Source organism: Chanos chanos, chromosome 4 (genome assembly GCF_902362185.1).
Source record: "Chanos chanos chromosome 4, fChaCha1.1, whole genome shotgun sequence".
NCBI classification, from domain to species: Eukaryota; Metazoa; Chordata; class Actinopteri; order Gonorynchiformes; family Chanidae; genus Chanos; species Chanos chanos.
In genome coordinates, this window is record NC_044498.1 from 36223357 (window position 1) to 36250152 (window position 26796).

The window sequence follows — 26796 nt, forward strand, 5'->3', positions numbered from 1 at the left end:
CTGTGTGTGGTTTTTGTGTGGTTTTTTTTTTATGAATTTCCTGTTCGGCTGAGAAAATAGAATCAGACCCCAAGGTCTGTGTATTTATGCCTTTGGTTAGCCATGTCAGAGTTTACCAGAGTTTCTTTTTGCACACATTTTTTGTTATAAGCATTTTTGTTGGTCTGCGTTAGCAGGGTTTGTAACCAGGCAGAAGTTGTCATTTCCCTTTCTCACTCATTGTTTAAACTGTGTAAGCTTTTGCTTTGTGATGTTATAAATGTGAGCTTATCAAAAAGGCTCGAGTGTTTAACCAAGACTGTTTTATATCAGGTCAACTCCTGTTTCTTTTGAACTCAACTTCTTTTTCTTTTCAACTTTTCACTTTTCTTCAGTGCCAGGCATCCTTGATTTCAACATGTCATCAGCCATTATTATAAAACTGTTTTCATTCTGTGCAGAGAGAGGGAAATAAGGAGAAATTTAGAAAATAAATGTGTGGAAGTAGAGGAAAGACAGCAGGAGAGAGAGAAATAGAGCGAGAGAGAGAGAGCAATAAGAGTGCAGAAAGATATCAGCAGATACGGGTGACGACAGTAACTGAAAAAGCAGAAAGCGGAACTTGCCTCAGTCCACCTAATGTGGAAGCTGAGCGTGGTTTAAATGACTGTAAGACGGACTTCCTATCTGATCAGTCTGTGATCACACTGTGCGGAGGAGCCGTAATGAATCTGCCGACCAGAGAGCAGTGTGAGGGCTGGACCCCAACACAATTAGCTAACTACCTGAGTCAGGTGAGTAGGGAGAGACTCTATCCTTCCCCCTGGCTTCACTTGGAGGTCACAGAAAAAAGTTATCATCAGCAGTAGCTCTCAATTAGAGTGTCAAGGCGGCAAAGGTTTTGTGTGTGGTTGTGTGTTTTTGTGTGTGTGTGTGTGTGTGTGTGGGTGGGTGGGGGGGGGGGGGGGGGTTCAATGAGAGATGAGAGGGAGAGGGATATGAACAAAAAAATAAAAGGAAAGGGAATGGAAGAACATAAAATTGTTTGCCACACAAGAATATTCATTTACCCTTTCGGTTTTCATTTGAAAATAGAGGGAAAATGTACCAGTCATATACGTTTAGTTGTGGGTAAATCAGCTTAAAACATGTTGTTCATAGATCAAGATGTGGGAATGTGGAGCCACTGTACAAAAACTGAAGATTGATGGGCATCGGTTTCTGGTAGGTGGTGACATTTTCTCTTTTTCCTCTTTCCAGTGACTACACGGTTTCACTGATTTCATTCCTACTACAAATACCAGCACAATGGGCCTTGATCCTTTCAATAATACTAACATCACTGTGTTGAGGAGAGGAGTCACGCATATCTTAAGTGTTAGCCAGTGGGCCTCATGTCTGCTGCATCTGTTTATTTTTATAGCAATTATAGTCCTGTGGAGGAAAAAAATCAGAGTAATTACTATCTCACATTGACATTGTTACAGAAACATTGTCTGTCTTAAATTGCTATTCATAGGGGGAGGAGCTGGAAGCTTTCCTTCCAATAATGGCGTTTACTAATTAGCCTTCATTGTTCATACGAGAACACAGTAAATTTACAGCAAACATAATCAACCAACATATGAAGTCTAACACCAAATTCTCATTAACTGTATGTTGTATATCACTTGCACAGACAAATAGGCAGACACGCAGATAGATATTTTACTGGAGCCACGTGAGATATTCATTATTCATTTCACGAATGCTTAATTTGGGAAATAAGCTTCATCAGTTCATGTGGAATGGATGAGAAACTGAAGTTAGTCTGAGCAGACTTCTCCATACAGAGTTCCCATATTGTGTCAGAAAAGTGTATGCCGCAGTTATGTCAGAGAGCCTGTCCGTCACTTCCATTCTGATGTAATCACATCTTTGGGTATCAGCTGTTTTTTTAACAGTAGAATCATGATGAAGATTTTCCAAAATCTGAAAACAGAATACCCTGTGAACCGTTGATTTACTTTCTGCAATGGTACACGTTCAGCCCAGCCAGAGGTGTGTTGAGTAATCTCTGAACCCTTGATGTGTCAAGTTCCTGAAGTGAAAAGATGAGCTTTCAGATCCTTGTTGGCCTGTTCTCAACTCCACTTTCCTTGTTTCTGAAAGCATCGCAGCATGTAATTTACGTAATTTATCTAATTAATGTAAGTTGAACTAGGAGTGGAAAGGGTCATTAGACCATCAGGTGCTGTGAACATTAATCCAGTTTTAGGAGTAACATTCAGGCGTGGACTCACTACCTAAAACAGTATATGGAGGGTTGTGCATTCAAACATAGTGCCATTCTAAGAATGTGTTTGAAACTGCACAAGTAGCAGTGACTGTCAAAAAGATGCTAAATAGGCATTTCCTTTAGACAGTGGAGGGCTTTAATATGGTAGGGGTGTAACGGTTTTGTACCGAAACCGAAAACTGTGGCTCTGTAGTTCTCCGTTCGATTCAAGATATGTGCATAGTGAACTGTAGAGAACTTTTGCTTTCATTTATTTATTTGATGTTTTTTACATTAGCTCTTGTAAGTGATTTTTTTCAAAGGCAGGCCTATGCCAAACCACACAGAACACATGTATGTAGTACTGGGGAACATGCCACACTGTTTGGTCTTTTGACCATTAATATATAACGTTAATCATAACCTGAAGCCAGTAAACCTCTTTTCATTTCCCATTGTGAGAAAATACACACACTGTGCTTATCATGCGGTACGCGTATACTTTCACTGAGCAGACAATTGCAACAGATTAGCCTAATGACAGTGTTGACCAGGGAAACATTTTAAACAACAACAAAACACAACGTGTCATTATCCAGACCATAAATAATATTTTATATTGGAATATATGAATTCCTGTAAACAAATAGATCTCTGAGCTTCATTAAGCGGGGACTTGTTTTTTATTTAAAAAGTAGCCGCGCATTGTCCTGAAGAAGGTTAGAACAGTCCCTGCAGTTGTCATGCGTTTGAAGTCATATCCATATAGATGAGGAACCATAAAAGATACTGATGTGTAGATTTGTTCCACTCATTGTCATGGAGAGGAGCCTTACCTGTTACTCGAGTTTAGTTTTCTTGATTTTGGTAGGAAGAACCTAACTTTACTGAAGATTATATTTTCTTTTATTCTAGTTTTTGGAGAGCTTTGTTGCTGTTTGTATTATATTTGTTCTTTTTTGTTGTTGTTAAATTTGAGTGGGTTTGAATTAAAAAGAAAGTCAGTCTAGTGTTCTGAGTTGGTTCAATTCTCTTTCAGATAAAATTGTTATAGGCTATAAACAGAACTATGGCCCAAAAACCAAGATACAAACCAAAAAATAATAGAGTGAACCTTTACATCTCTAACTGGTGAGAAAAGTATTTTAATATAGCCTATATTAATAGCCTTTTACAAGAAAAAAACAGTGATGAGGAGTCACCACAACCTCTGAGTGACATCGCTCCATCTGTCTGTAATAATGCTGATAAGATTCTTTAGGGGAGTACTGCCTGTTTAACAGACATTTAGTGCGATACTTTTTTGCACTCTTTGTTGTGTATTTATTTTAAACCCTGTCATTGCATCCCAGGATACCCTAATGGATCACTTGACTGATATTTGCTGAAATACATCGGTGTAATGGATGGAATGAACTGGGAAACACTAATTCAGGATTTTTATGCACTTTTGGGCCCCGAAAAATTGACTCCCATTTTTGCTACAGTAACACTATATCCCGTTAGACTGACCCAGGTACTTCAATACATAGTGTAACTTATCATAACACAAGCTAACAAGGCATTTCCCCTTTATTAATTATTCTATTACATGGCTGTTTGCTAGCTCTAGTTGAGCTCTTTTATCGCTATTATGCACCTCATACTTAACACTATGCTAACCAATGGTAATCAATAGTAAGAGCGCAACTGATGTCACACTCGTCGAACAAATTGACATCGCTTGGGAAAGTGAGATGGTGAAGGAGACTGCGATGACAGTCACATTTGGTCGTTTCTTGTTGCGCGCAGGGTCCAAAAATCACAGTCTGTCCTCTTATATTCTTGGGAAAAGGCCCCGTAAACCAAAGCAGGAGTAGGCCTACCAAAAGTCCTAAACCGTTTCTCAATACGAAGTGCATCAAGTACAGACTCCTTTTCCTGGGAGTTTGGACTAGCAAGTTCAACTCGGAGTCTGGACTCCCAGTGACACGGGAGAATTGCAGTACGTTCAAACTGTATTTGAAACAGCAGCGTTCTTGCTGGCTAGAACTAGCTAGCTTGGTCTGCTAGTAGATGTCACATCGCCGAACATTTAGGACTTTTAAGGAGGTGCTACTGACCCATATTCGAATTCTGAGATATAAATTTCTCGCCTGAAAAGTGTTTAAAACTACATTTGGTGACAGAACAATTGTTACAGAACGAAATCCAGTTATGTGGTAGCTTGTCATTTGGGTGAAATTTGGGTGAAATGCATTCTGGGAAACTTGACTCCCCAAGTCCACACAAGTCACCTCCTGATGCATCCTTGATAAAACCCACAAATCGAGAACACATCCGGGTTTTTTCATCTGTTCTTGGCTAGATGTGAACTTTGAATTGGAACAGTACTTTGGCCGTGACTGATGAGTTTCACAAGTCCACGAGAATGCAAGTACAGAGAAGAACGCATATTGAGAAATGGCTCTAGTCAAGTCGAATTCTCGTAAGTCGACAGGGCGTATCTCGCGGGAAAACTGTACAGCGCAGCTTCAGTACAGAGTTGAGAAGTTATCTGATCAGTTTAACCGCATGTCATTAGACAACCATCAGGTATTCATTTTTCTTTGTTGAAATAAAGTCATTATTTAACGAGAAAAAAACATCATTTTTACGAAAACATATTACCAGCAACCAAAAAACGGGGCGAGAGGACAGTCAGTGGCAGCTTGAGCCTGCTTCTGGCAAATGCTGTTTCAAGATTCGAGATTCAAGAACTTTATTTTCATTGTGCAAGCACATCGTCGTGTCATGCCACACCACAACAAAGCACCATATGATAATATGGTGCTAATGTGCCAAAAGACTAAGTATTTTGTTATTTGTGAAACTTATACTAAAGTATAACTTCATAAAATGCTCCAAGTTCCTCATTTTAAAGCAGGCAGCAGTCTGCTCCTCTGATATTTTCCCTCTAAATTAACACGTGGCCTAAAATTATGACTTTATTCTCATTAAATAACGACTTTATTCATAACAACTTTATTCTTGTTACATAACGACTTTATTCTCGTTAAATTATGACTTTGTTCTCGAAATCTCCGATTTTTTTTTCCTCTCAGTGTGACCCTATTTCTCTGTCGTACCTTATATAACGAGGAGAAAATATTTTTTGTTTTACTTCTTACATTGATAGAATGAGTTTTCTCATAAAAGCTTTATCATCTCAATCTAGTCACCATTTCTTTAGCCCTTATAGAGCAATGTACTATGTGCACTCCAGAGTTTTCATGCAAGTGAATAGTAGAAGTGAAATGCTTGAACATCATCACGAATAGTTTACTTTGTTTGTTATTAAATAAATAAACTTCCAGAGTAACATTTCTTGACACCTGAAAGAATCTCTCAGGGCTACCTCCAAACCTGCAAACAGCCTCATTAAAAGAGCAGCATGTACTTTTGGTCCAATTTGACTTTCATCCGCTCACTCCAGTCCACTTCATCAGTCTAAAATAAAGGTCTAAAGGGACAGAGAGATAGATCAGGCAGGCTGATCAATCATTTAAAACATTGGCTTTGATGTACTTTGCCAGCAAAACCTTATCTAAAATACAGACACACACAGATCAATTGGATCAGTCAAACATTGATTAAGGTAAAACACTTGGGTCTCAAAGTGAAATATTTTAACATATTTTTCTCTTTTTGAGGTGAATAAGTCAATGTGTGTGTGTGTGTGTGTGTGTGTGTGTGTGTGTGTGTGTGTGTGTGTGGTGTGTGTGCGCGTGTATGCACACATGCACATTTGTGTGTACTCATGTTCTGTTTCCTCAGGTTTTTCAGAAATCATCCATGAGTTCAAACTCATGGGAATAGAGTTAGCTACATATGGAGCTACATATTTGAGAGGAATTTGGTTACGTTTTGAAAATACACGAGTCAGAGAGTGGATAAATCTTGCTTTGCAGCTCTACAATGTACTTTGTGCCATTCTGTATAGCTGCCGGGAGCAACCAATAACTGGTTTTGCATATTCATATTCATACCTCATTTATGCATTTCACCATCTGGTCATATTAAGGGTTGCCTCTCAAGCAGATGAGCCGAGAACGATTTCATTGTTCATGTGTAGGTATGTGGAGCATTAAAGTGAATCTTCGGTTAGCTTTGCATTTTGTAATTAGCCATAAGCAAATGCTAAGTGAGACATTACTCAGTTGAATGCCATCGAGCAACAGTGCTGCATTAGCCACAAAGCAGAGTCAAAATGCTAAGCATATGGTAGTGACAACGTACAAGCAACAAGGGGCCTGTGTGTGTGTGTGTATGTGTGTGTGTGTGTGTGTGTGTGTGCGTGTGTGCGTGTTTGGGGGGGTGGGGCGGTGGGGCTCCTCTCCCTCTCCAATAACTAATTGGAGAGGAAGAGGAGGTCACGGGTGTAAACTTTCCTCAGCAGGATGTTAACTGGTCTTGTGGTGTGATGTAATGGTTAGTGTATTTTCGTAGGGAGTGAGTTGCGTCAGTTTCTCATCTCCTTAATTTCCTTCAGGTCCTGCTGGGCTTCATCAAGGATTTTTAGTGTGTTTGAGAGCTGAACAGGAGCTTATGAGATCTTACAATAGTATGCCAGTGGTTTAATGTGTTAAGGAACAGTTCCAAAGCCTGACAGACTAAAATCAAACTTACTTTGAACCCTAAACTGTCCCTGACCTTAACCTTAACCCAAAATTGTTTTACTCTCAGAGCAACTTTTTCTTCTAAGAAAGATAAGTGTATTCTGGGCTCCAACCTGGTGCTTGGGGGGTGGGGGGGGGTGTCTTTTTACTATGCTGGAGTGGTTCTAGGGCATTGGACTGTGGGGTCTAACTCAAGCTTCAGGAGAAACTCAACATAAATAATTCAACCTGCAAGCAGCTCATGAGGAAGGCACCCAGGCGAAATATTTGATATTTTATTCAGTGTCAAAAGGCTAAGTTTGATTTTTAAGCAAACTGAAGGATTTCTTCTGTCTTCACAATAGAGAGAGACAGAGCGAGAAAAAAAAAGAAGAGAGAAGGAGTGAGAGAGGATCAAACTGAAATGACACAAACTGAATGTTTAGATGCCTGTTGGGTGTTGGTGACAAATGATAAGACTTCATTTTGCTGTCATATGGCCCCTCCACTGTCAGTGTTCTCCCTCTATCCCTATATGTTTGTTACTCTATCTATCTATCTATCTATCTATCTATCTATCTATCTATCTATCTGCCTGTCTTGTCTGTCTCCTATCACTCGCTCTGTCAGTCTAATTATACCTCTGATTTATTATTTATCTATCAAGAAATCTGTCTGTCTGTTTTATTTATACAGTGAACTTTGGCTGTTTCGCTTACTGTTTCGTTGTTGTTTCCTTATACTGAAGCAGACTTGTGAATATGTCTGCTCTTATAGCCCTGTTTTAAAATGTTACCACAGTGATCCACTGGTCCAGCTAAGAATGCAGAAGTATAACTGAAAATGGGTAAATCAAGATAGGAGAACACATGCAAAACCATAACTCACTGCTTTGTGTAAATTCATTGTTAATCTAACTGAATAATACCAACTCAAATCCCAACAAAATGAACTAACATGCCTCTAATATTGAATCAGATTAAGAAACAGAGGGGAGTGGACAGGCAGAAACTTCAGGGATAAATGATAAATGAACTAAGAGCTGTCATATATTATTAACCTGGAATTAGGGCATATTTTATGTTAATCATTTCACAGACTTATGACTCTGGAAATGAGGGCAACATTTCCCCTTCAAAGAGACCCATGATAATTTATTAACAATGGACTGTCTCAGGCTTTCTGGGGATCTGGTGTTTTTTTTTTTCATGTTCATGTGAAAGGTTGCATGAGGACCTATGGTAATACATAGTGTAATAAATTGAGATAAGCTGCAATTTGCGTCCTGTTTTCATATCTATTGTTTTTGACTGATGACAGTTTGTTGTTGTTGCTGTTGCTGCTGCTGTTGCTGATGTGGTTGTTGTTGTTGTTATTGTTGTTCTTGTTCTTGTTCTTGTTGTTTTTATTCCCCAACAACTGTAGTTTGCTCTTACTAGTTATTAACATGCAGCTGAATCACAGAGACTTAACAGTAAAGTAATGCCATCTACTGTTTGGAGTGAAACATTACATCTCTCTATCATCACCATCACAAGCTGAAATGGATTGTGCTATTATTATATTTCAAGCATTATTTTTGTCAATACAGCTTATGCTATTATATAATATTTATAATTTTTTTTTGTTTTGGTTTGATTTTTTGTTTGTTTGTTTTTTGGGTTTTTTTTTGTCAAAGTGATCAAACTACTTTACTCAAACATTTATGTGGGACACATCTCCATACAAGGTGAACATGAGCGAATATTCTTAAAACAGTTTGTAGTTATTCTCTTCAAAGTCAGCATGCAAGAAGATCATGAATTACTGCAAAAACAGAGAGCACTGGAAATATTACAGTGATTACAACAGCTAACAGCACGTATAGTAGGCTGAACTGGGTTTAATGAACCCTCTTTTGTTAAGCCTGTGTCATCTTTTCTTTCTTTTTTGACAGCATCTTTCAGACAGTGACCTGAGCAAGTTCAGTCTCATCCACCGACCGTAAGATCTCACCCATCTCCTCTGATCTTCTGTTAGACCTCTCTGCTCTTCATTTCCCTGCTTCAGTTTTATTTCAGCCTGTTTGTCTGTACTTTCCACCAACTCATGCTTAAACTCATAAGAACGCACAACAGATACACACGCGCGCACACACACACACACACACACACACACACACACACACACACACACACTGACCAATAAACAGAGAGACAGAGAGAGGTAAGTGCCAAAATAATGCCAGTGTAAAAAAATACATGTACTAATTGGTTGTCGGGCCAAACAGTCCCTAAGAACAGCTTCGTTGACCTCTGATAGAGGCATGCAACACCATTCTTTGACATGAAATTACTCTGGTGTACTAGGTGAACTGGTCCTAGATGAAGGTGCTTGCTCAGAATGGCTTTGTATTTACAGCCCAAACTATTACATAACCCCACAGCATAACAGAGCAGCCAGACTGAAGCCTTATTTAGTTAGAGCTACAGGTTGCATTTGGTGTGTGTCACACATGCACTTGTCTGACTGCTGAGCAATGGGTAAAGGGTGATCCATCTGACCACATGACTCGTCATGTTTCACCAGAAGATCTACAGCCACCATTTGACAAATAACTCGTTCACCGTGCTTGATGTTATCTTGTCCATAGCACTGTGTGTGTGCATGTGTACTCCTGTGTGCGCCCATGTGTGTGTGCATGTGTGTATGTGTGTGCTTGTGTGTGTGTGTGTGTGTGGGTGGGTGTGTCTGTGTGTGTGTTTGTGCTCTCAGCGACCAAGACTCCATTTGGCTTAACGTTAATGATTGTCTTGTGCAATGAGGAAGTTGCGCAAATGCAGTGGATGGAATTCATCATTCTATCATATACACACCCCTAAAGAAACATTTGTTCTAATGTCGGTCTAATGTTTCCCAGTAGTTACTGAGTCAGTATGTCTCCTAACACGAGGCCCCAAATTCACTCACTCAGTTCTTGAACAAAGACACAAAAGCATAAGCAAAAGCATCCAAAAGTTTATAATAAATCTATAACTGTGAAATAATGTCTCCATGAAAAAAATTCTCATAGTCTGTAGCCATTGTCATTGCTTTATGTTGACATATCAGTCTTGTGTTACAGAGCTAGTCATGTTTAGGCTGAATACCATGTGGTCTTTAAACTGCAAAATGAGAAGTTCAGCAGTTCATATTAAAAATTTCAAACACACACACATACACACACGTACACGCACACGCACAAACACTGAACAGCATGATCATTTAACAGTGAACAAGTTTTGGGGGGGGGGCACTTGAAATGCATGTTACTATGAAATTCCTGTGAGGGTACTTTTGTAAAATCATACAGCATAATGCATACAGTGTAAAGATATACATAGTCATTGAGCTGTACGTTTTATATATCTGTAACCTTCATAATATTCCACTCATGCTGTGAAGTAATTCAACTTAGACATTTTGGAACAAGTTTAATGGGGGTTTATTACTCTTCCTGGCTTGCAATTTAAAACGAAACCTGGTTAGCTCTTCCTCTTTCTTTATTTGGCAACCCATTTAGGTCAGACTTTGTCACACAAATATCATCTTTAAATAATCAGCTAATTTTGAGCATGATAACACATTGTTGTAGATCAAATGACTCTCAAAATACAAGACTGAAAATGTGTGAGCATTACCTTTGTCTGTTTTTGTATGGGTTTTTTTTCTAATTTTTGTTTGACATGTTGATATGATACTGAGTTTTACAGGTCTGTTTACTTTGTCCATCACATTAAACTTTAGGGTTTGTTCTTTGGCATTGTGCTTTGCATTTATGTACACAAACATTAATGAACATTAATAAACCATTGTAAGTCGTGTGTGTGTGTGTGTGTGTGTGTGTGTGTGTGTGTGTGTGCGTGTGTGTGTTTGTAGTTTGTTCTGTATATATCTCACTGAAAAAGAGGAAAAAGATAGAATTGTTATCATCAGAATCAGACCCATAAATTACTGTCTTCTCATGACTCTGGTTAGCCAATGACATTGCAACCTTGTGAGTTTCACAATACGCTCCAAACCACTTCTGTTGAAAAAAAAATGTTCTGTGATTCACTCCAGCAGCATGCTTACCGATAAGCAGCTAAACCCTCTGCTTAATCGCAGTGGAGAGCCACGCACGTATGTTTATGTGCATTGAAACAAATGCTAGTGACTGAACTCTCGTTAATGATAAAGTATGGAGAAATTAACCAAGTTAACTACTCCTGCCAATGAGAAAATTCGGTAAGAAATCTGTGCAATTTTTTAAAAAGTTCTATTTGTTCTATTGTTAGATGGCTGTTACTCATCTGCCAAAGGAAGCTGTGTTTTACTTCTCTTTTCTGTCACTGTCATTATGTAGATTTTTGTTCTGTGTAATTATAGCATTCTATCTGTTCATATTCCATTCTGTTATGACACTTGAACTGACAAAAATGATCCTTGTTTAAATCTGTCTAACATCAGACCAAAATTTGGGTGTCTAAATTTGAATACGGTTAAAAACAAAGATAGTTCATGTATTTTTAGCTAAACTGAATCAAAACTAAATAGTAAAGAAAAAGAAAAACAAAACAAACAAACAAAAAAACCCCAATTAAACCCTTACTAACCTCACAGCTGTACAAGAATTATGATTTTTCTTTTTCTTATTTTATTCCTTTTTCTGTATCTTTTTTTCCTGTACTGCTTAGTCTATGGTGCCTTCAGTGGGCATAGTATATACAGAGAAGCTTCACAGAGGTACCACAGTCACTTAATTCATCACAGTCACGTAAAATCTGAGATTATACAATGTTCTGTATTAAGAAGACGTCCTAAGGAAACAAAATGTATTTGCATTACCTGTGACTTTTAGTATATATGTATCTTTGTATTACCTGTAGTATAGAAACAATGTTTTCAGATGAGACACGCGTTAATATAGAACAAAACATGCCTTGCCTAATCTAACTCTTGTGAACTCATCTAAAAGTTTGATTTGCATGCCAAGGGTTGACTTGCAGTCAGAGGATAAAGGATGTATATAAAAATGTGATTTAATACTTTTTGTGTAATATGACACTGTTTGATCAAGACTGGTATTAGTTTTATTTGTTTCACTCTGTCATAATCACTTAGATAACTGCAAATCAGCAGAACAGTTCCTCTCTGTCTCCTTGACCTTTTTCTATAAGTTACTTCTGTTTAATGGACATGTCTGTCCTATTTATAAATATGAATATTACATTTAAGGTGAGGAAACTGTAACTTCACTTGCACATATTGATGTTTTTTAGGGTGTGTGTGTATGTGTTAGAGGGGGAGAGAGAGAGAGAGAGAGAGAGAGAGAGAGGGAGGTTGTGGGTGGTTGTGTTGCCAGCAGGTTAACAATGATGTATAATTATGATAAACACATGACGCTCTCTCTCTCTCCGTCTCTGTCTGTCTGTCTGTCTCTCTCCCTCTCTCTATATTCATCACTGATATTCATCACCAAATCGATACTCAGTACTCAAATAGACATATCTAAAAAGACCCACACACTGGGACATCACAAGTGGAAATATTCACACCCACGCACACATGCACACACACACACATGCACACACGCACACACACATGCACGCACACACATGCACACACACACAGTATTCATCGAACCGTGAATCTGTATCTGGTTCATTAAGGTCAAATATGCATTTATTTAATGTCACTTTGTCTTTATGTGTCATTTTATGTGGGTATGTATGTCTGCTTAAGTGTACATATATTTGTTTTTTGCTCACCATCAGTGTGTTTCGGTGATAATAATCTTGGTGTTCACAAATATCAATACACAAGTATTACCAGAATTTTCTCCAGGTAATTCATTCTGGCCTATATTGATGTGGATCAAGAGAGCACCACAAATTGTAGTCTTCTATCTATTCAATTGTAATTATACGTTTTTCTGAGGGAGTTAATGTTAATTTGTTTCAGGCCAATGTTAATTTGTTTCAGGCAAAATATGCATGAAATATGTAACTGTTCCGTCTCTTTGTTTTGGCGGACAGGCAGCTCCAGAAGATGGTTCAAGACATCAAGAAAAATGATGACAGTCTTTTCAACAGGTTTAGAAGGTGAGTGGATGAATATATTAGGTAACTTAAAGAAAACCATTTGTCACTCATTATTTTACCTCCGAAAATATATGAGAAAAGTCCTCTAGCTGAATTCACTTTAGAATAGATAGCGATGGGGATTTCAATAGAGTGTAGAGCAGGTTATGCAAAATGTAATTTTTTTTACAAATTAATTGGTAGAACCAACTGGTATCAAGTGGGATGTAATTTAGCCTTCATCTGTCAAGGACTGAGACATCCAGTGGTAGACAGTTCTAAAACTGAAAATAGGTACAAGGAAACATCTGTTTCTCTCTCTATGTCTGTCTTTTTCTTTCTGTCTGTCTCTCTCTCTCTTTCTCTCTCCCTTCTCACTTCCTCTCCAAGTGAAGTCCAAACAGGAAGCTCTACTTGGCCTAGTGTTCTTGTGCGTGTGTCTATACATATGTGTGCATGTTTGTGTAAGCATGCGTGACAGAAACAACTTAAGGAATTAAACACCAGAAACGTCCTAGCAAACTGTGAGAAATCCCCTAAAAAACACTGCCGCTTACATCGTCACATATGAAATATGATTTATTACCTGTTACACTTCATGATGTGTGTATTAAAGTAGCTCATGGAATAAGCTTGACATGTCCCTCAGTCTTAAGATTAAGGCCAAAGGGTTTATGAAGGCGGGCACCAGAGCTGCAGACTTGAAAATGTATTTAAAGCAAACCTTAGCATTTTGTTCACCGATGTTATTGTGTATGAGAGTGGGCAGATCTACAGTGTGGGCCTGAGTGAAGATAAAACTAAAAGATAAGGTTATATGACAGGCACAAATAGCTTCTGGCCTCTGGCCTTGTTAGTTTTGGTGAGGTTTTGGGTTGTTTATACGAAAGAGGTCTGAGAAACCATAGCCACTATTAAATAACATGAATGGTGATATAAGAAAAATAATCATATAAATAATTATTGCCTTTTTTTTTTCTTTTTGCTCCTGTGCTGCTGTTCTCTGTCGGTTCTCAGGTTTCAGAATGAGCAAACAGCTAACATTATTAAAACAGGAAGAAATACTCTGGATCGGTATGCTCAAAGCTCCATATGGGTCTATAACATGCTGCTCTTACATATGGATCTATGACCTGCTGTCGTTGCTTGTCCTGCTCTATTTTCTTTTGTTTTTAACTTCCATCTCAACTCAGTCCTGGGTCAAATATGAATTACTAATACGTGTTTTAAATGGCTGACCATGTCCACCTGACCCTGTCTTTCCTTATCATTTTTGGTTTGATTACATTTGAAATTAAACTTAACAAGCGTGACTGAATGCAGTGAGTGTTTGAGAACAATGGCTTCTCATAAAGCACAAATAATGGAGAGTTTGATAGAATATAGAATAAATGATGTATTTTGGTTAATGGAGGCTGTTTCATACAGTGGGATGGGGCCAGTCAATAACTTGATTCTATGGCATATTTGATCCAGGTCTGCTTGAAACCAGCAATGTTTGTCGTGTCTGAACCATATTAAGCATCTTTGTGCATCACAGGCTGCATTAGTTCTGCATGATTAAAACATAAAACATAACAAACCATTTCAAAATGTTGTGGAAACGCTGAAATCCATGTAAGCTGGACCTTTATAATGTTTTTACATGGGGTGGGTCCACATCTCACTCTGTTTTGTTTGACTGAGGATAGAGAATTCACACATAATTTTGGGCCCTAACATGTTTGTCCATCAATGTGAACTCCTGATGAGAAGTATCCACAAAACATTTTTACAGTGCTGTCTAAAAAAACAAAATGTCATTCCACTTTGGCTCAAGCATTTTGTTTTTGTTTGTTTTTTGCTTCTGGTGTGTGTTTTGTGTGAAGATATTTGAGTATATTTTTCTAAATCTAACAATAATGTGTATATTTCTGTTTGCTTTTCCTTTTCAGAATGAAAAAAAATAAAGTACCTCCCAAGCTTCCTGCACGAGACTACCAAGGCATGTCAAAATCTAGTCTCATCTAGCATTTAGTCTCTGGAATACATTTCTCCTTCACATATCTGTACATTTTTTCATTGTGACACAATCCCGGAACACACAGTGGGCTAATCTGCATCACAGCCATTCTGATGTGCTTTTATTATTTGCTGCTGAACTAAAGAGAGACTTTGGAGAATCACAAGAACTCATTGATGTGAGCAGGACGCAATCAGCCAGACCTGAGCCACAAATGTGTAAAGTTTATTGCAAGGCAACACAAGACACTGAACTAACAAGCTTGTCTCTGAGTCAGTTCTCATTTGCATCATGAACAGATATCGAATGACGTAACACGACATTAAGTTTAGCTTACGGAATTACATCATGGTTTCAGACAGACTGTTCTCTCTTAAACATTCACCTATATGCAGACCCTATCCTGACGTTTAGGTTAATGCCATGGAGAAGGTATACTTCCTTCCAGATCATAAATTTGGTCTTTTACTGACCACTGAATAAGCATTGCATTAGGGGGCAGTTTGCCACTAAGACACTGAGTTGTACTGCACGTTTCCCCATATAACTGTCAGGAGTGAAATTGATTCCTTTAAATAAGCTGTGCAGAAAGTGATTATTACTTCTAAATCTCTTATAGAATTGATTTGCAGCCTTCATCAAAGTGCTTAGGTTTTGACGAGTTTCAGTTTCTGTTCTTTTTTTTTGTCCTGGTGTTGACAGGTGGTGATAATGAGAAACCAGATCAATTTTCAGATTGTGTAAGTTTACTGTGTTCTGTCTGTTTGTTTAGTCATGCATGCTATAACTGTGTGACCGTAACGTAACGTTACTTTCCTTCCATTTCCTTCCATTTCTCTCTGTTTTTAGAGGCATTTTTACCTTATCGGTTAACACTATAGAGTTTCAAGAGAGAAGTTTCTGACTTTTACAAATACACAGATTTTTTTCCAGAAAGATTTGTTGGGTTTTTAATGTTAGGGTTTCAACCAATATTTAGATCATTAGTCATTTCACATTTTAGTAATTTCCCTGTACTTCAGGGGAACTGACAGTGAACACCTGCATAGATCTGAAGACATCATGACATAATAAATGTACTAAATGTGTAATGACAGGATTATTAATATTGCAGGACAGTGACATGTATGAAGACCCTCAAGTTGAGGCTGATGACAACTATGAACCTCCACCATCTGAGAGACCTTTCCGTCCAACTCCATCTGTCCCTTACCCCAGAGGAGAGTACTTAGGTATATACTACTAAAGCTTTCACACACATCTAAAAATACATGTACCAACACGCCACAGTCCCTGGCTAACGCTTCCTGCTCAAACAACAGCCATAAGTATATGCAACATACTATAATCATTGTATAATTCACAAAACTACACTTCTCAGCATGCATAACTTGCTGTCAAATCATATCATGCAACTTCTCTAATTGCATGCCCCAGTATGCCTCAGTCATGAACAAGCTTTTCAATATCTAATATTTCAGATCACACTAAACTTGCCATTTCAAACTCATCATTTCCTCTTGTATTTTCTTTTTTGTTCTACATTTTTATTTCTCTGATCATTTTAGCTCCCCCAGGGGGAATCAGCAAAAGTGTTCATGCTGTTCATTTCATTTTTAACATGTAATGGAACAATACACAGAACTCAAAAGGATCCATTTTACTGCAAAGGGCAAAACCCTACATATTGTATGTAACTACTTTTACTTCTCTTTTCCAGAGAGCCGTCACAGTCGACCAAACCCCAGGCCTAGCAAAAACCGCCATCCAAACAGTGCTGCCAAGCCACCATTGCCGCCCAAAGGCAGCAATTCTTCTGATGATGAGGTGACTTGATTTTTCCTCTTTCTATTCAAAATGAATATGTACTAAGAACTGTTCTTTGGAAATTGGTGCTAGCAGAAACCTGCACACCCTGTCATCTGCCTTTTAACTGTATGCATTCTGTCCACATCATTTTTGATAAAAGTATCTATCATATGATTAAACAGATATTGGAATAATGAACAAATATAATATAAATGGCAGTCGTCTGCTATCTGGCTACACATTAGATGTCCTTTTCCATAATGGATTTTTCTGATTTTCTACCTCCTCAGGATTACATTGAACCAGAGGGTGAACAGGAGAATCAGGAGGATGACAATTATATTGATCCCACAGAAAAAAGCTCACCAAGTAAGACCCCGTTGAATCATTGAACAACACAGAATAAGAGCAATAAGGACTATATTCTAAACTTAATCTAAAAGTATAAATTAAACATCTTGTATAACTTACTGTATGTATGTAACATGCCTTTGGGAGCTTACTGAGCAACAATGACTCGTTCGCTAAATACTGTTCAGCTCATTCCAGGTTTGCCAGATGAGTCCGTTCAGCTCTAATTAGTTCAGCTATCCGTACTACATACCGTTTCTTAGCTGTTTCCAGTTGATAGTATCAGTTGATATGATGCTTGCTGTGACGTGGCGTGAAATTCGCTTGTTCCTTTTTTAAACAAGCGATAAAACCCGTGCAAGGAAAGCAAAGTGAAATTACGTTTCGCGTTCGGTTAAAACACAGCTTTAGAATACAACTACTGAACTTGCAGCGTATTTTCAGTATTGCTGCGATAGGACCAAACTGATGCAGATGTACACAAACAAGTGTAAGAACACTTATATCTGTGTGCCTAACTTGTACGCCGAACTACTTGAGCCGGCATGAGCTCATCATCGCCAATGTGAGTGCTTCGGCTGGCGAATGTCGAAATGGTATAGGTTACGCTAGTTTACTGACGGCCAGGCCGTTTCTCAATATACGTTCTTCTCAGTACTTGCGTTCCCGTGGACTTGTGAAACATCATCAGTCACAGCCTGTTCCAGTTCAAAGTTCGCGTTTAGCCAAGTACAGATCAAATACCTGGAAGTGTTCTTGATTCGTGGGTTTTATCAAGGATAAAACTTTTTATACACATTGTGAGTGTATAATTTTTTATTAACATTTTAATTAATACATATTTTTAAACTGAAAACAAACGCAGGGAATTTGGTGTATTATGTTGTGTTTGTTACAACTATACAATGAATATAAATGCGGACACGAAGCTGCGGTATAACAGACTGGTCTTTTTACTAAGTAGATCTTGGCATGGAAGAACACCGGTACAAAAAATGTATATAGGCAACCATCTATCAGACACGCCACAGAACACAGGTAGGGGGGGTACAACTGCGCCAAACAAAATAGGTCCATACACTACATGTTATATTATATGTTATTTTATCAATTACTCTGAAGATAAAGGTGAAAATGCAGGGCAAACTCTAGAGCTGAGCTGAGCTGTGATGTCAGCAAGAACGCTGCCGTCCCAGATGAGCGTACTGCATCTTCTTGTCCTCAGGAGTCTGGACTCCCAAGCTGAACTTGCAAAGTCTGAACTCCCAAAAACGGGAGTCCGTACTTGACGGACTCCGTATTGAGAAACGCGCCCAGTCTGTCCTTTAATGCACTGCACATTCAATCGTCAATTCACTTTCTTGTTTTGCAGTCGCTCAACATTAAAATATTGAACAGTAAAGATTTCGACCTTTAACGTTAATGTTGAGTTGTGGAGTGCAAACATGCAACTACATTAAAAGCCTCATTCTTCGAGACTGGCTTACGAGGCTTTTTTTTTTCTTTTTTTAAAATGGTAGTTCTGGATGTCTACTAGAGTACCTACTGCACAGCCTGTATTATAACAATCAATATGTAGAACACAAGCTCCTAAGTCCTGTCCCAGCAATATAACCTTTCTATAGGATTTGACTGCAGTACTCCAGGAAGAAATCCTGCAGGGGGGTAGGTTACCTGGATTGCACCTAAATCCTACAGACGCATAGACCACCAGGACAGGACCTGGGTTTCCCTAATGTAGAAATAAGGATGGTATACATGCTGATGGGTCCTTTCTTTCTCAGAAAAACCCTCCGGTATATCATATCCGCAGCGACAAGACAGCTATGCCAGGTTCAGTGCGGTATTCAGTACTAAGGCATTCAAATGTAGCATCATTACTTAGATTTTCTTTTTTACACAGCACAGAATTGGCACATAGATGTAACCTTCCATATCTGTCTGCTCACCTGACATCAATATACTTAAAGTTAACTTAATTAAACAGATAAATGGTCTTACAGAAAGCCCGAACTAAAGTATTTAAACTGGTACGCGTGTATACGCGTACTGCCAAGCACACTGAGATCTCACATTCTGAATAGTATGCACTTTTGATATTCAGTATTGTTAGTGTGCAGAAAAGGCATCAGTAAATAATGTGTCACTAAAAGAATGGTCTGGCTACCCTCATACCCTCAGCCCCCCCCAACCCATCCTATCCCACCCCCACCATGAGCAAGCCTAGGGCAACTCTGGTAAAGAAAAACTCCCTGTGGCTATGAAAGGAAGAAGCTCTGAAAGGAACAAAGACCTGAGGCGGGAACTCATCCTCCTCTGGCTCTTTTGGATAGAGGATAAAGTTGGAATAGATGGTCTATTTTAGGGAACAGAGGGAAAAATATATCAAGGGGATATGAGATCTATTTTAATACTTTTTTTTGTGTTAGTGCAGGGTCAATGAAGGGTAAACTTTTTCAGCAACGTTTTACCCAGAGTCAAGTCAGGAGAGGGAGTTATTTATAAGAATGGGAGCCCAAGCAGTTAGTGATGTGACATGGAAGGAACATGGTCAGATGTATCTCCAGACGGTCCAGCACCATAAGATGTGAGACGAAACAAAGTATTTATGGCTATGAGAGAAATGAAAGTGTAAGTTTCATGGTTTGCTGACTGCAGTAACTGAACTATGGCAGGCCAAAGTATGGCAGTATCACTAACAGGGAGAGTCAGAGGACAATACAGCTAGTGTCAAAAAAGATTATAGCACTCTGGTTTTAAGTTTTTATAGTCTTTGGAAGGAACATGGTCACATGTGTCTGTGTCTCTAGACAGTCCACCCGCTCAAAGTGTGAGAGGAAGAAATCTATGGCTATGAGAGAAATGAAAGTGTAAGTTTCACGGTTGGCTGACTGCAGTAACTGAACTATGGCAGGCCAAAGTATGGCAGTATCACTGATAGGGAGAGTCAGAGGACAATACAGCTAGTGTCAAAAAAGATTATAGCACTCTGGTTTTAAGTTTTTACAGTCTTTGCTTATGTACATTGACAAACGAATAGATTGACAGACAATGAGAAAAGACACAGCCCAAACACAGAGCCTTGAGGGACACCATACCTTAGTGTATCAAGTGCACCCATCATCTAAATACATATATTTGTGGTGTTCTAAGTGTAATATAAATAAATGAACTAAGTGAATCATCTTCTACAAACTGCGTTTGAATGAATGTAGTTATGGATTGTTGAATATTACAAGCCACCACTAAATGGATCCAGTTTGAATATAACAACCAATTTCTTTGGTTAAACACATAGCAAGCACAAATAAAAACTTTTTCTACACATGAAAATGAATGCTTGCACCTCCACCAATTCGATCAGATAAAGTTTTGGCTCTCCACCAGTTCAATAGAGTTTTCATCTGTGTGTTGGAATATGTACATGAAAATATGACTATCACATTACTTAATGTTAGGAAGAGGGAAGAGTGCGCAAAGAGAAAGTCACATGATGTTCCTTATATCTAAGACTTTAGATGTAAGATGCATTCTGTTATTTTATGTAATGGTACAATATTCTTTTTTTTTTTGTTGTTATTTCATGCTTGCTGTCATTTTGATCACAGGTACTACGGTGAACAGAGTTGTCAAACCAAGAGTGGCATCACTCAAACCTACCCAAGGTGCCTTTTATCAGCCATTTAAGTCTACACCACATGGAGTCCATCTCAAAATTCATTTAAAAACAGCTTATTTTAGACAATTCATACTGCTGTGACGTTTGTCACTAGGACATTAGCTAAGAGTTGACTAGGATGACAATTGATGCATGAGAAATGTTGGGTATTGCGTTATATTAGTCATATTTTATGCAATTTATATTTTAATGCTACTTCAACTTACTGTTTTCTAGACGTGTATGAAGTTCCTGATGTGGAGGTGAGTTTCTCTAACTGACATTTACTGGTAGGGAAGTTTTACAATGAAGGCACTTTAATATCAGACTTCAAATCAAACTGCTTAGAGTTTAACTATTTCATTTCTTTGTCTTTGTTAAAAGGAAACCCATCCAGCTATCCAACAGTAAGTTAATATTCATATATACACTGAATTATAAATCTTGATAGATACTGATAACATTAAAATTTATGTTTATGTTGTCTTGTACAAAAACACAAAAAGGATTCCCATGGGAAAATGTCTGTGTGTATTTTTGGGTGTGTGTGTGTGTGTGTGTGTGGGCGTGCACATGAGTGTATGTTTGTGTCATCAAAGCCACATCAGGGCCCCCTTCTGCTTTCGTATAGTCTTCATTACCCATTGTTCTGAGTAAAAACAGAATGTTGTAACAGCTGGTTTCTGCAGGTGTCTGACAGTAAGCAAGGTGCACAATTCAGAATCACAGCTCAGATGAAAAATTAACATGCCTATTTGTTTTGGCACTGCCATGATTTTGTAAGTTGTCATGATGTTCACACCAAAAGTAAGCAAAACAGGTAGCTCCGGTCTTGAATGCTGAATTGTGTACAGAGCTATACCTTACAATCTGACAAGCTCACAGTCATGATGGACTTGAAAATAATTAAAAATACATCAGTACTTAGTATTAGTATTTAGTGTTTGGTAATTTAGTAATTAGTATTAGTAATTAAAAATACATTAAACTACAAAAATATTTACATTTTATTTTATATAAATACTACAATAGCATCATTAATTATGAATATAAACTAATTTACTTTAAAAATATCTAACAATGAATATGCATCCTTACTTTTTTCTTTCATGTGTGGTAATCGTTTTATAAAAGCAATAAAGCATTTAGGGCTACGTTCTGTTGGGAATGGAGCCCTACTTTTCAAGTGTGACTATATACATATTTGTTGTTTGTGTACATCACTTCTAATGTGCTTCTACTTATGTTCACAGGTCTGACTCTCACCTCAGAGCACCTCTACCGGCACTGCGTCCTGTAGCCAGTCCCAGGTATCACACTTTCAGATACTGACCCAATTCTGATCACACTTCACTATTCCATTCACACTCGTTTCCACATGGGTGAACCCACACTGGTTTTCTGTATTTAAAAGATATTGTGATTTACTGTTATCGCACAAAGCCTCGGGTCAGAAACCACATTGTTGATGATGCAGCAAATGTACGAATACTTCTAAGTTTGGGCCGTCCACCCCCCAGCAACACCAGTTTCTCAAGTGGATGGAAAGTGTAAATGCAAAGCTGTGCTAATTCTGTCCTCTGAACTTCATCTGTTTTTATCTTCTCAGGCTTCATGTTCGGAAACCAGCTCCTGATCCAGTAAGTACTGACTGACTACAGGCTGACAAACCAAAGATGACAATGGAATAAAATTAGTTTTTAATATCTCCTTAATTAAGATAGATGAGCTTACAGATGATGAAGAAACTGTGTGGAAAGAAATTTGAGCCTCGTGGAAATGGACTTAAACTGCAGTGAATTTTATGACGTGATAATCACATGGGTGATGTTCTTTTCCATTTGTCATGCTGTTTTCTCAGGAAACAGACGAGGATGATGAGTATGAGGTGTGTGATGCTGATGAAGGTGAGGACTGATCAGAAAATGAAGTACACACAGCTAAAATGTCAATCATCACACTCACAGAGGTTATCTTATTATATGTGAGATAGAAGTATATTTCATGGAGTACATTTCACAGTTTTGATAAGCTGGTAAGCAAAACAAGAATTTCTTTTCAGTAGGGAAACAAAAATCCGATTGTGCCCTCTAGTGGACAAACTAGGGTACTGTGGGGCAATATCAGAACCCCTCTACTGAAATGTACTGCAGCTTCTGAATATGAATCATTTACACATGAACCCGTTTCCCTCTGTTTCAGCCCATCAGAATTCTTACTACTTTAGTCCACAGTTTAGATATCTACGTAAAATTTGTGGTAACAACCTCTAATTCTGTTTAAATAGGTAAGAAGACTGAGGAACCAAGTGTCACCTCCATCCCAACCCCTCTGCCACGGGACCGGTAGGTGACTTGGTTCATTCAATACACAACTGATTACATTAGAAATTACACATATGCATTAAAGTCCCATTACCAATATAGCAAGCTCTGAGTTACACTTACACTAATAAAATCTCTGTCTCATGTCATTCAGAAAGATATCGAATCCACCAGTAAGGCCGGTAAGTTCTCCTGTGAATGTATTTAATTAAATCCATCTTTCTCTAACATTCTCTGAAGTTACAAGCATAGAAAGCAATGTTCATCATGTTTCTCTCTCATAGCCAAAACCTGGCAACTCTTCAAAAGAAAATGAAGGTAAATCTTGATTCATATCATAAAAGATTTCACCATAAAAATATTATGGCACTTCCTGTCCTACACACCTTCTATGTTATAAGGTCAGGACTTTTGACTGTAATAATTGGTCAATGCATCAAGACATTTTAATCCAGAATTCTTAGCGCAAACTGTCCACATTATTCATGGGTTTCTGACAATGTGTGACCCTAGGAGCCATGTGTGAAAGAGACATGTACAATACTACACTGATTTCAGACTTAGACAGATATTTTGTTTTAAAAGCTTGTTCATTATGGTTTATATGTCTAACACAATGGGCCAGTCTAAGTGGTGAGTAACAGTGAGTAAACATAACGTTAACCTTTAAAAGAATACAAACTCTCGAGTGAATAGAATTTAATAGAAATTACTGGATTGGTCACGCTCACAGACCTGCACACCTTCTCATGCTTCTTTGCCTTGTATTTTAGCAAGAGCAGCGAGTGATTACATCTTAGTGAGGGAGAGACATTTATAAAAGCTTTGAAAAGATAGAAACGAATAAATTATTTATTCATAGGCAATTGATGTGCAAACAAATCTCAAAACAGATTTCCTGTATTTTGCATCCTTGCCAGAATGCCATGCTGTCATGCCTTTGTTTTTCTTTTTTGTTTGTTCTTCTCGACAGTACGACGGCCATCAGTTGCCTCAGCTACATCCACACCCTCAAGTTTCTTCAGACCTAAGTAAGAGAAATCTAAAATAAATATCATCTTATAACACCACTCATCATACTTGCTTGTATGAGACTGAGACATTAATTGGCAGGATCGGCAGAGTCATGGTGTTTAAACCGTCCTTTGTTTGTTCTTAACAGAATGCCTCTGCCTCCTAGGTCACCTGCTCAGAGTAAGTGTACAGTTCAGACCAGTTAGTCCAAATACCAAAAGCTGATTTTACACATTGTCAGTGTTCAGAATCCTTGTCTTGGAAACTTCAATTACGGAAGATTCTTGTTTCCTCTTATTTTTTTTATTCTCTTGCTGGGAATAGTTTGAGTATTGCTGAACCTCTTCAATCATCACTCATTTTGTTTGTTTGCTTGTTTGTTTCTGTATTTTCTTGGTGTAGAACCCCCTGTAGAAAGAAGCCCTGAGAATGGAGCTAGGGGAGCAGAGGAGGTGATTTCTGACACAAATTCTTACGTTCCTCTCTTGTTTGTTTCTTCATTCAGATGGCATTTAACATCATTAGACTTTGGGATATAAAGGGAAGTGTAGAATTCCTTGTTTGTTTTATTGTGCTAATATGTGTTTTTGTGATATCTATGCTGCTATGCTGAGGACATTTTAGACATGCTGAGAGAACTGTTACTGCAGACCATCCTGTGACACTTCATGAGTCATAAGCCTCTTCCTTATATCATCAGAAACACAGTGTGCAGTTTGTCATAACCTATTTTTAGTGCATGTTATGTAGTCCTCCAGCATCAAGAGGTCTTACAATTATCCCATTGTAACACCACAATCACTGAACTTGATTGCTTCATTACCATTAATTGAGCACTAACAGTAGTCACGGGCATCATCACACATTAGCTTCTACTTAGAACTAAAAACTAAAGTCTCTTGCACTATAAAAGCAGTTAGTTCAAAACAAAATAGGGATATGGGAATTTTGCAGTCTGTTGGCCAATTACTGCTTTCAAAACTTCTCACCTTGCCAATGATTGTGCAATTTAGTCAGGTAGCATTGGCAATTTAAATCATTAATAAGTGAGAGCATGCAGCAACACATGCTGGTCTGTGTTTGGGGAAAATAGGTCACCCTTCTCATAAACACTGACCTCAGCACATTCGCCGTTACACGTTTGTCGTTTCTGCCAAGCGACCCTGGCTAAGTGCACAAAAGTGTTCACATGCAGTAACAGTCACTGTGTTAATGTTTGAACTCGTCATGTCCATATTCCAAAAAAAACCACCGTTCTTTTCTTCTGGTTTCTCAGGACGCTGGGGTCTATTTGAAAGTGTGGTACGCTAGCTCCTGTGACCGCAGGAAGGCCGAGGATGCTCTGATTCGAACAGATAAGGCGTGTCCTCCTCACATATCATCATCAAAAGAGACTCAGCTCTTAAGTTTTTACAACAGTCACGTTGCTTGATAAATTTACCTCACGATACAGCTGGCTCACTGGGCTGTTAGTGTGTTCTCTGATTAGATTTCACAAGTTTTCAATAACCCCCTGTAGGAAACATTTTGTAACTATTAAGCATAGGAAAAGAAATCGTGAGCAGCACAGTACATTTAAACTGTCATTAAAATATGAATAGGACAACGTGGTGCGTTAATCATAAACTTGTCCACCTCTTTCTCAGCTTTACGACAGAATGTACTTAGCTATTCAAAGTATTGAGAGAACTGTAATTCATCTACAGTATGTAAATGGTGTTTCTTCTCCTTTTGTGTGGCTTATCTGTATGTGATACTTTAGGACGGAGCATACCTGGTCAGAAAGAGTTCGGGACAAGATGCCCTGCAGCCTTACACTTTGGTGGTGTTTTACAATGGCAGAGTGTACAACATACCTGTTCGCTACATTCCTGCCTCACAGCAGTACGCCCTGGGAAAGGAAAAAGCAGGAGAGGAGGTACCTCGGGAAACAGGGGATATGAAGGGTTTTGGTCGGAGCTGGCGGTCTCTTGTCGTACGTGATTGATATTGCACTCAGCCAATCTGTGTCTGAGGGTGTGCTCTGTTTAGTGGAGCTAATGCATTTACATAGATTTTAAATAAGAAAAGTCTCCAATAAAGGATTTCTAATTTTACTTTTAGTGTATAGAAACAATGCGTGGCATATTGAAATTGGTGCATATATGACTACCATTTGCTCTCCTACCCAAGTATTTCTCTAAAATAAATATAGTGCCTCTTATTTATAGACCAAAGATTTAAAAATATCAGAGGAAACAGAGAAAAGATCAGTACAACAGTGATTGTAGTTCATCTGTTATTTATGCAATGATTTGCATATCTTCTCTTTTTTCCTCCTACAGCGCTTCAGCAGTGTCTCCCAAATCATAGAGAACCATCAGAAAAACCCTTTAGTGCTTATAGACAGTGTAAACAACACCAAGGACTCCACCAACCTTAAGCATGCAGTAAAACCATGAGGATTACTGGGAACCAGTTAGGCATCTCATCCCAGCACCATGGGATACAGGATTATTAACTGGACTGTTTTTTGACAGGAGAGATTTCTCTCATCTTCACAATTATTGTCTGACACAAGATGTTTAAATGACCTACAATTCTCTCTGAGTAATGATTTGCTGCTAAAACAGAGGCCCACATCCACTTATGGGAACTGGCAGGATGTTATAATTAATATTACTTTCAAATGTAAATTTCTAATGAGTGAAAACTGAATATTCATAT

General features: G+C 38.3%; 1 protein-coding gene across 1 annotated transcript; it reads left to right on the forward strand.

The window, feature by feature from the left end:
- The first annotated feature begins 704 nt into the window (after positions 1-704).
- Positions 705-26692, forward strand: blnk (B cell linker). Its single transcript, XM_030772278.1, is given in 20 exon segments — positions 705-773; positions 8789-8835; positions 12888-12953; positions 13950-14006; positions 14867-14948; positions 16049-16166; positions 16655-16761; positions 17034-17112; positions 20703-20759; positions 20990-21015; positions 21137-21159; positions 22006-22062; positions 22362-22392; positions 22614-22659; positions 24050-24107; positions 24239-24270; positions 24493-24542; positions 25367-25450; positions 25853-26008; positions 26415-26692. Coding segments are annotated over 20 exon segments (1362 nt in total). The 3' UTR covers positions 26532-26692.
- Positions 26693-26796: the final 104 nt, after the last annotated feature.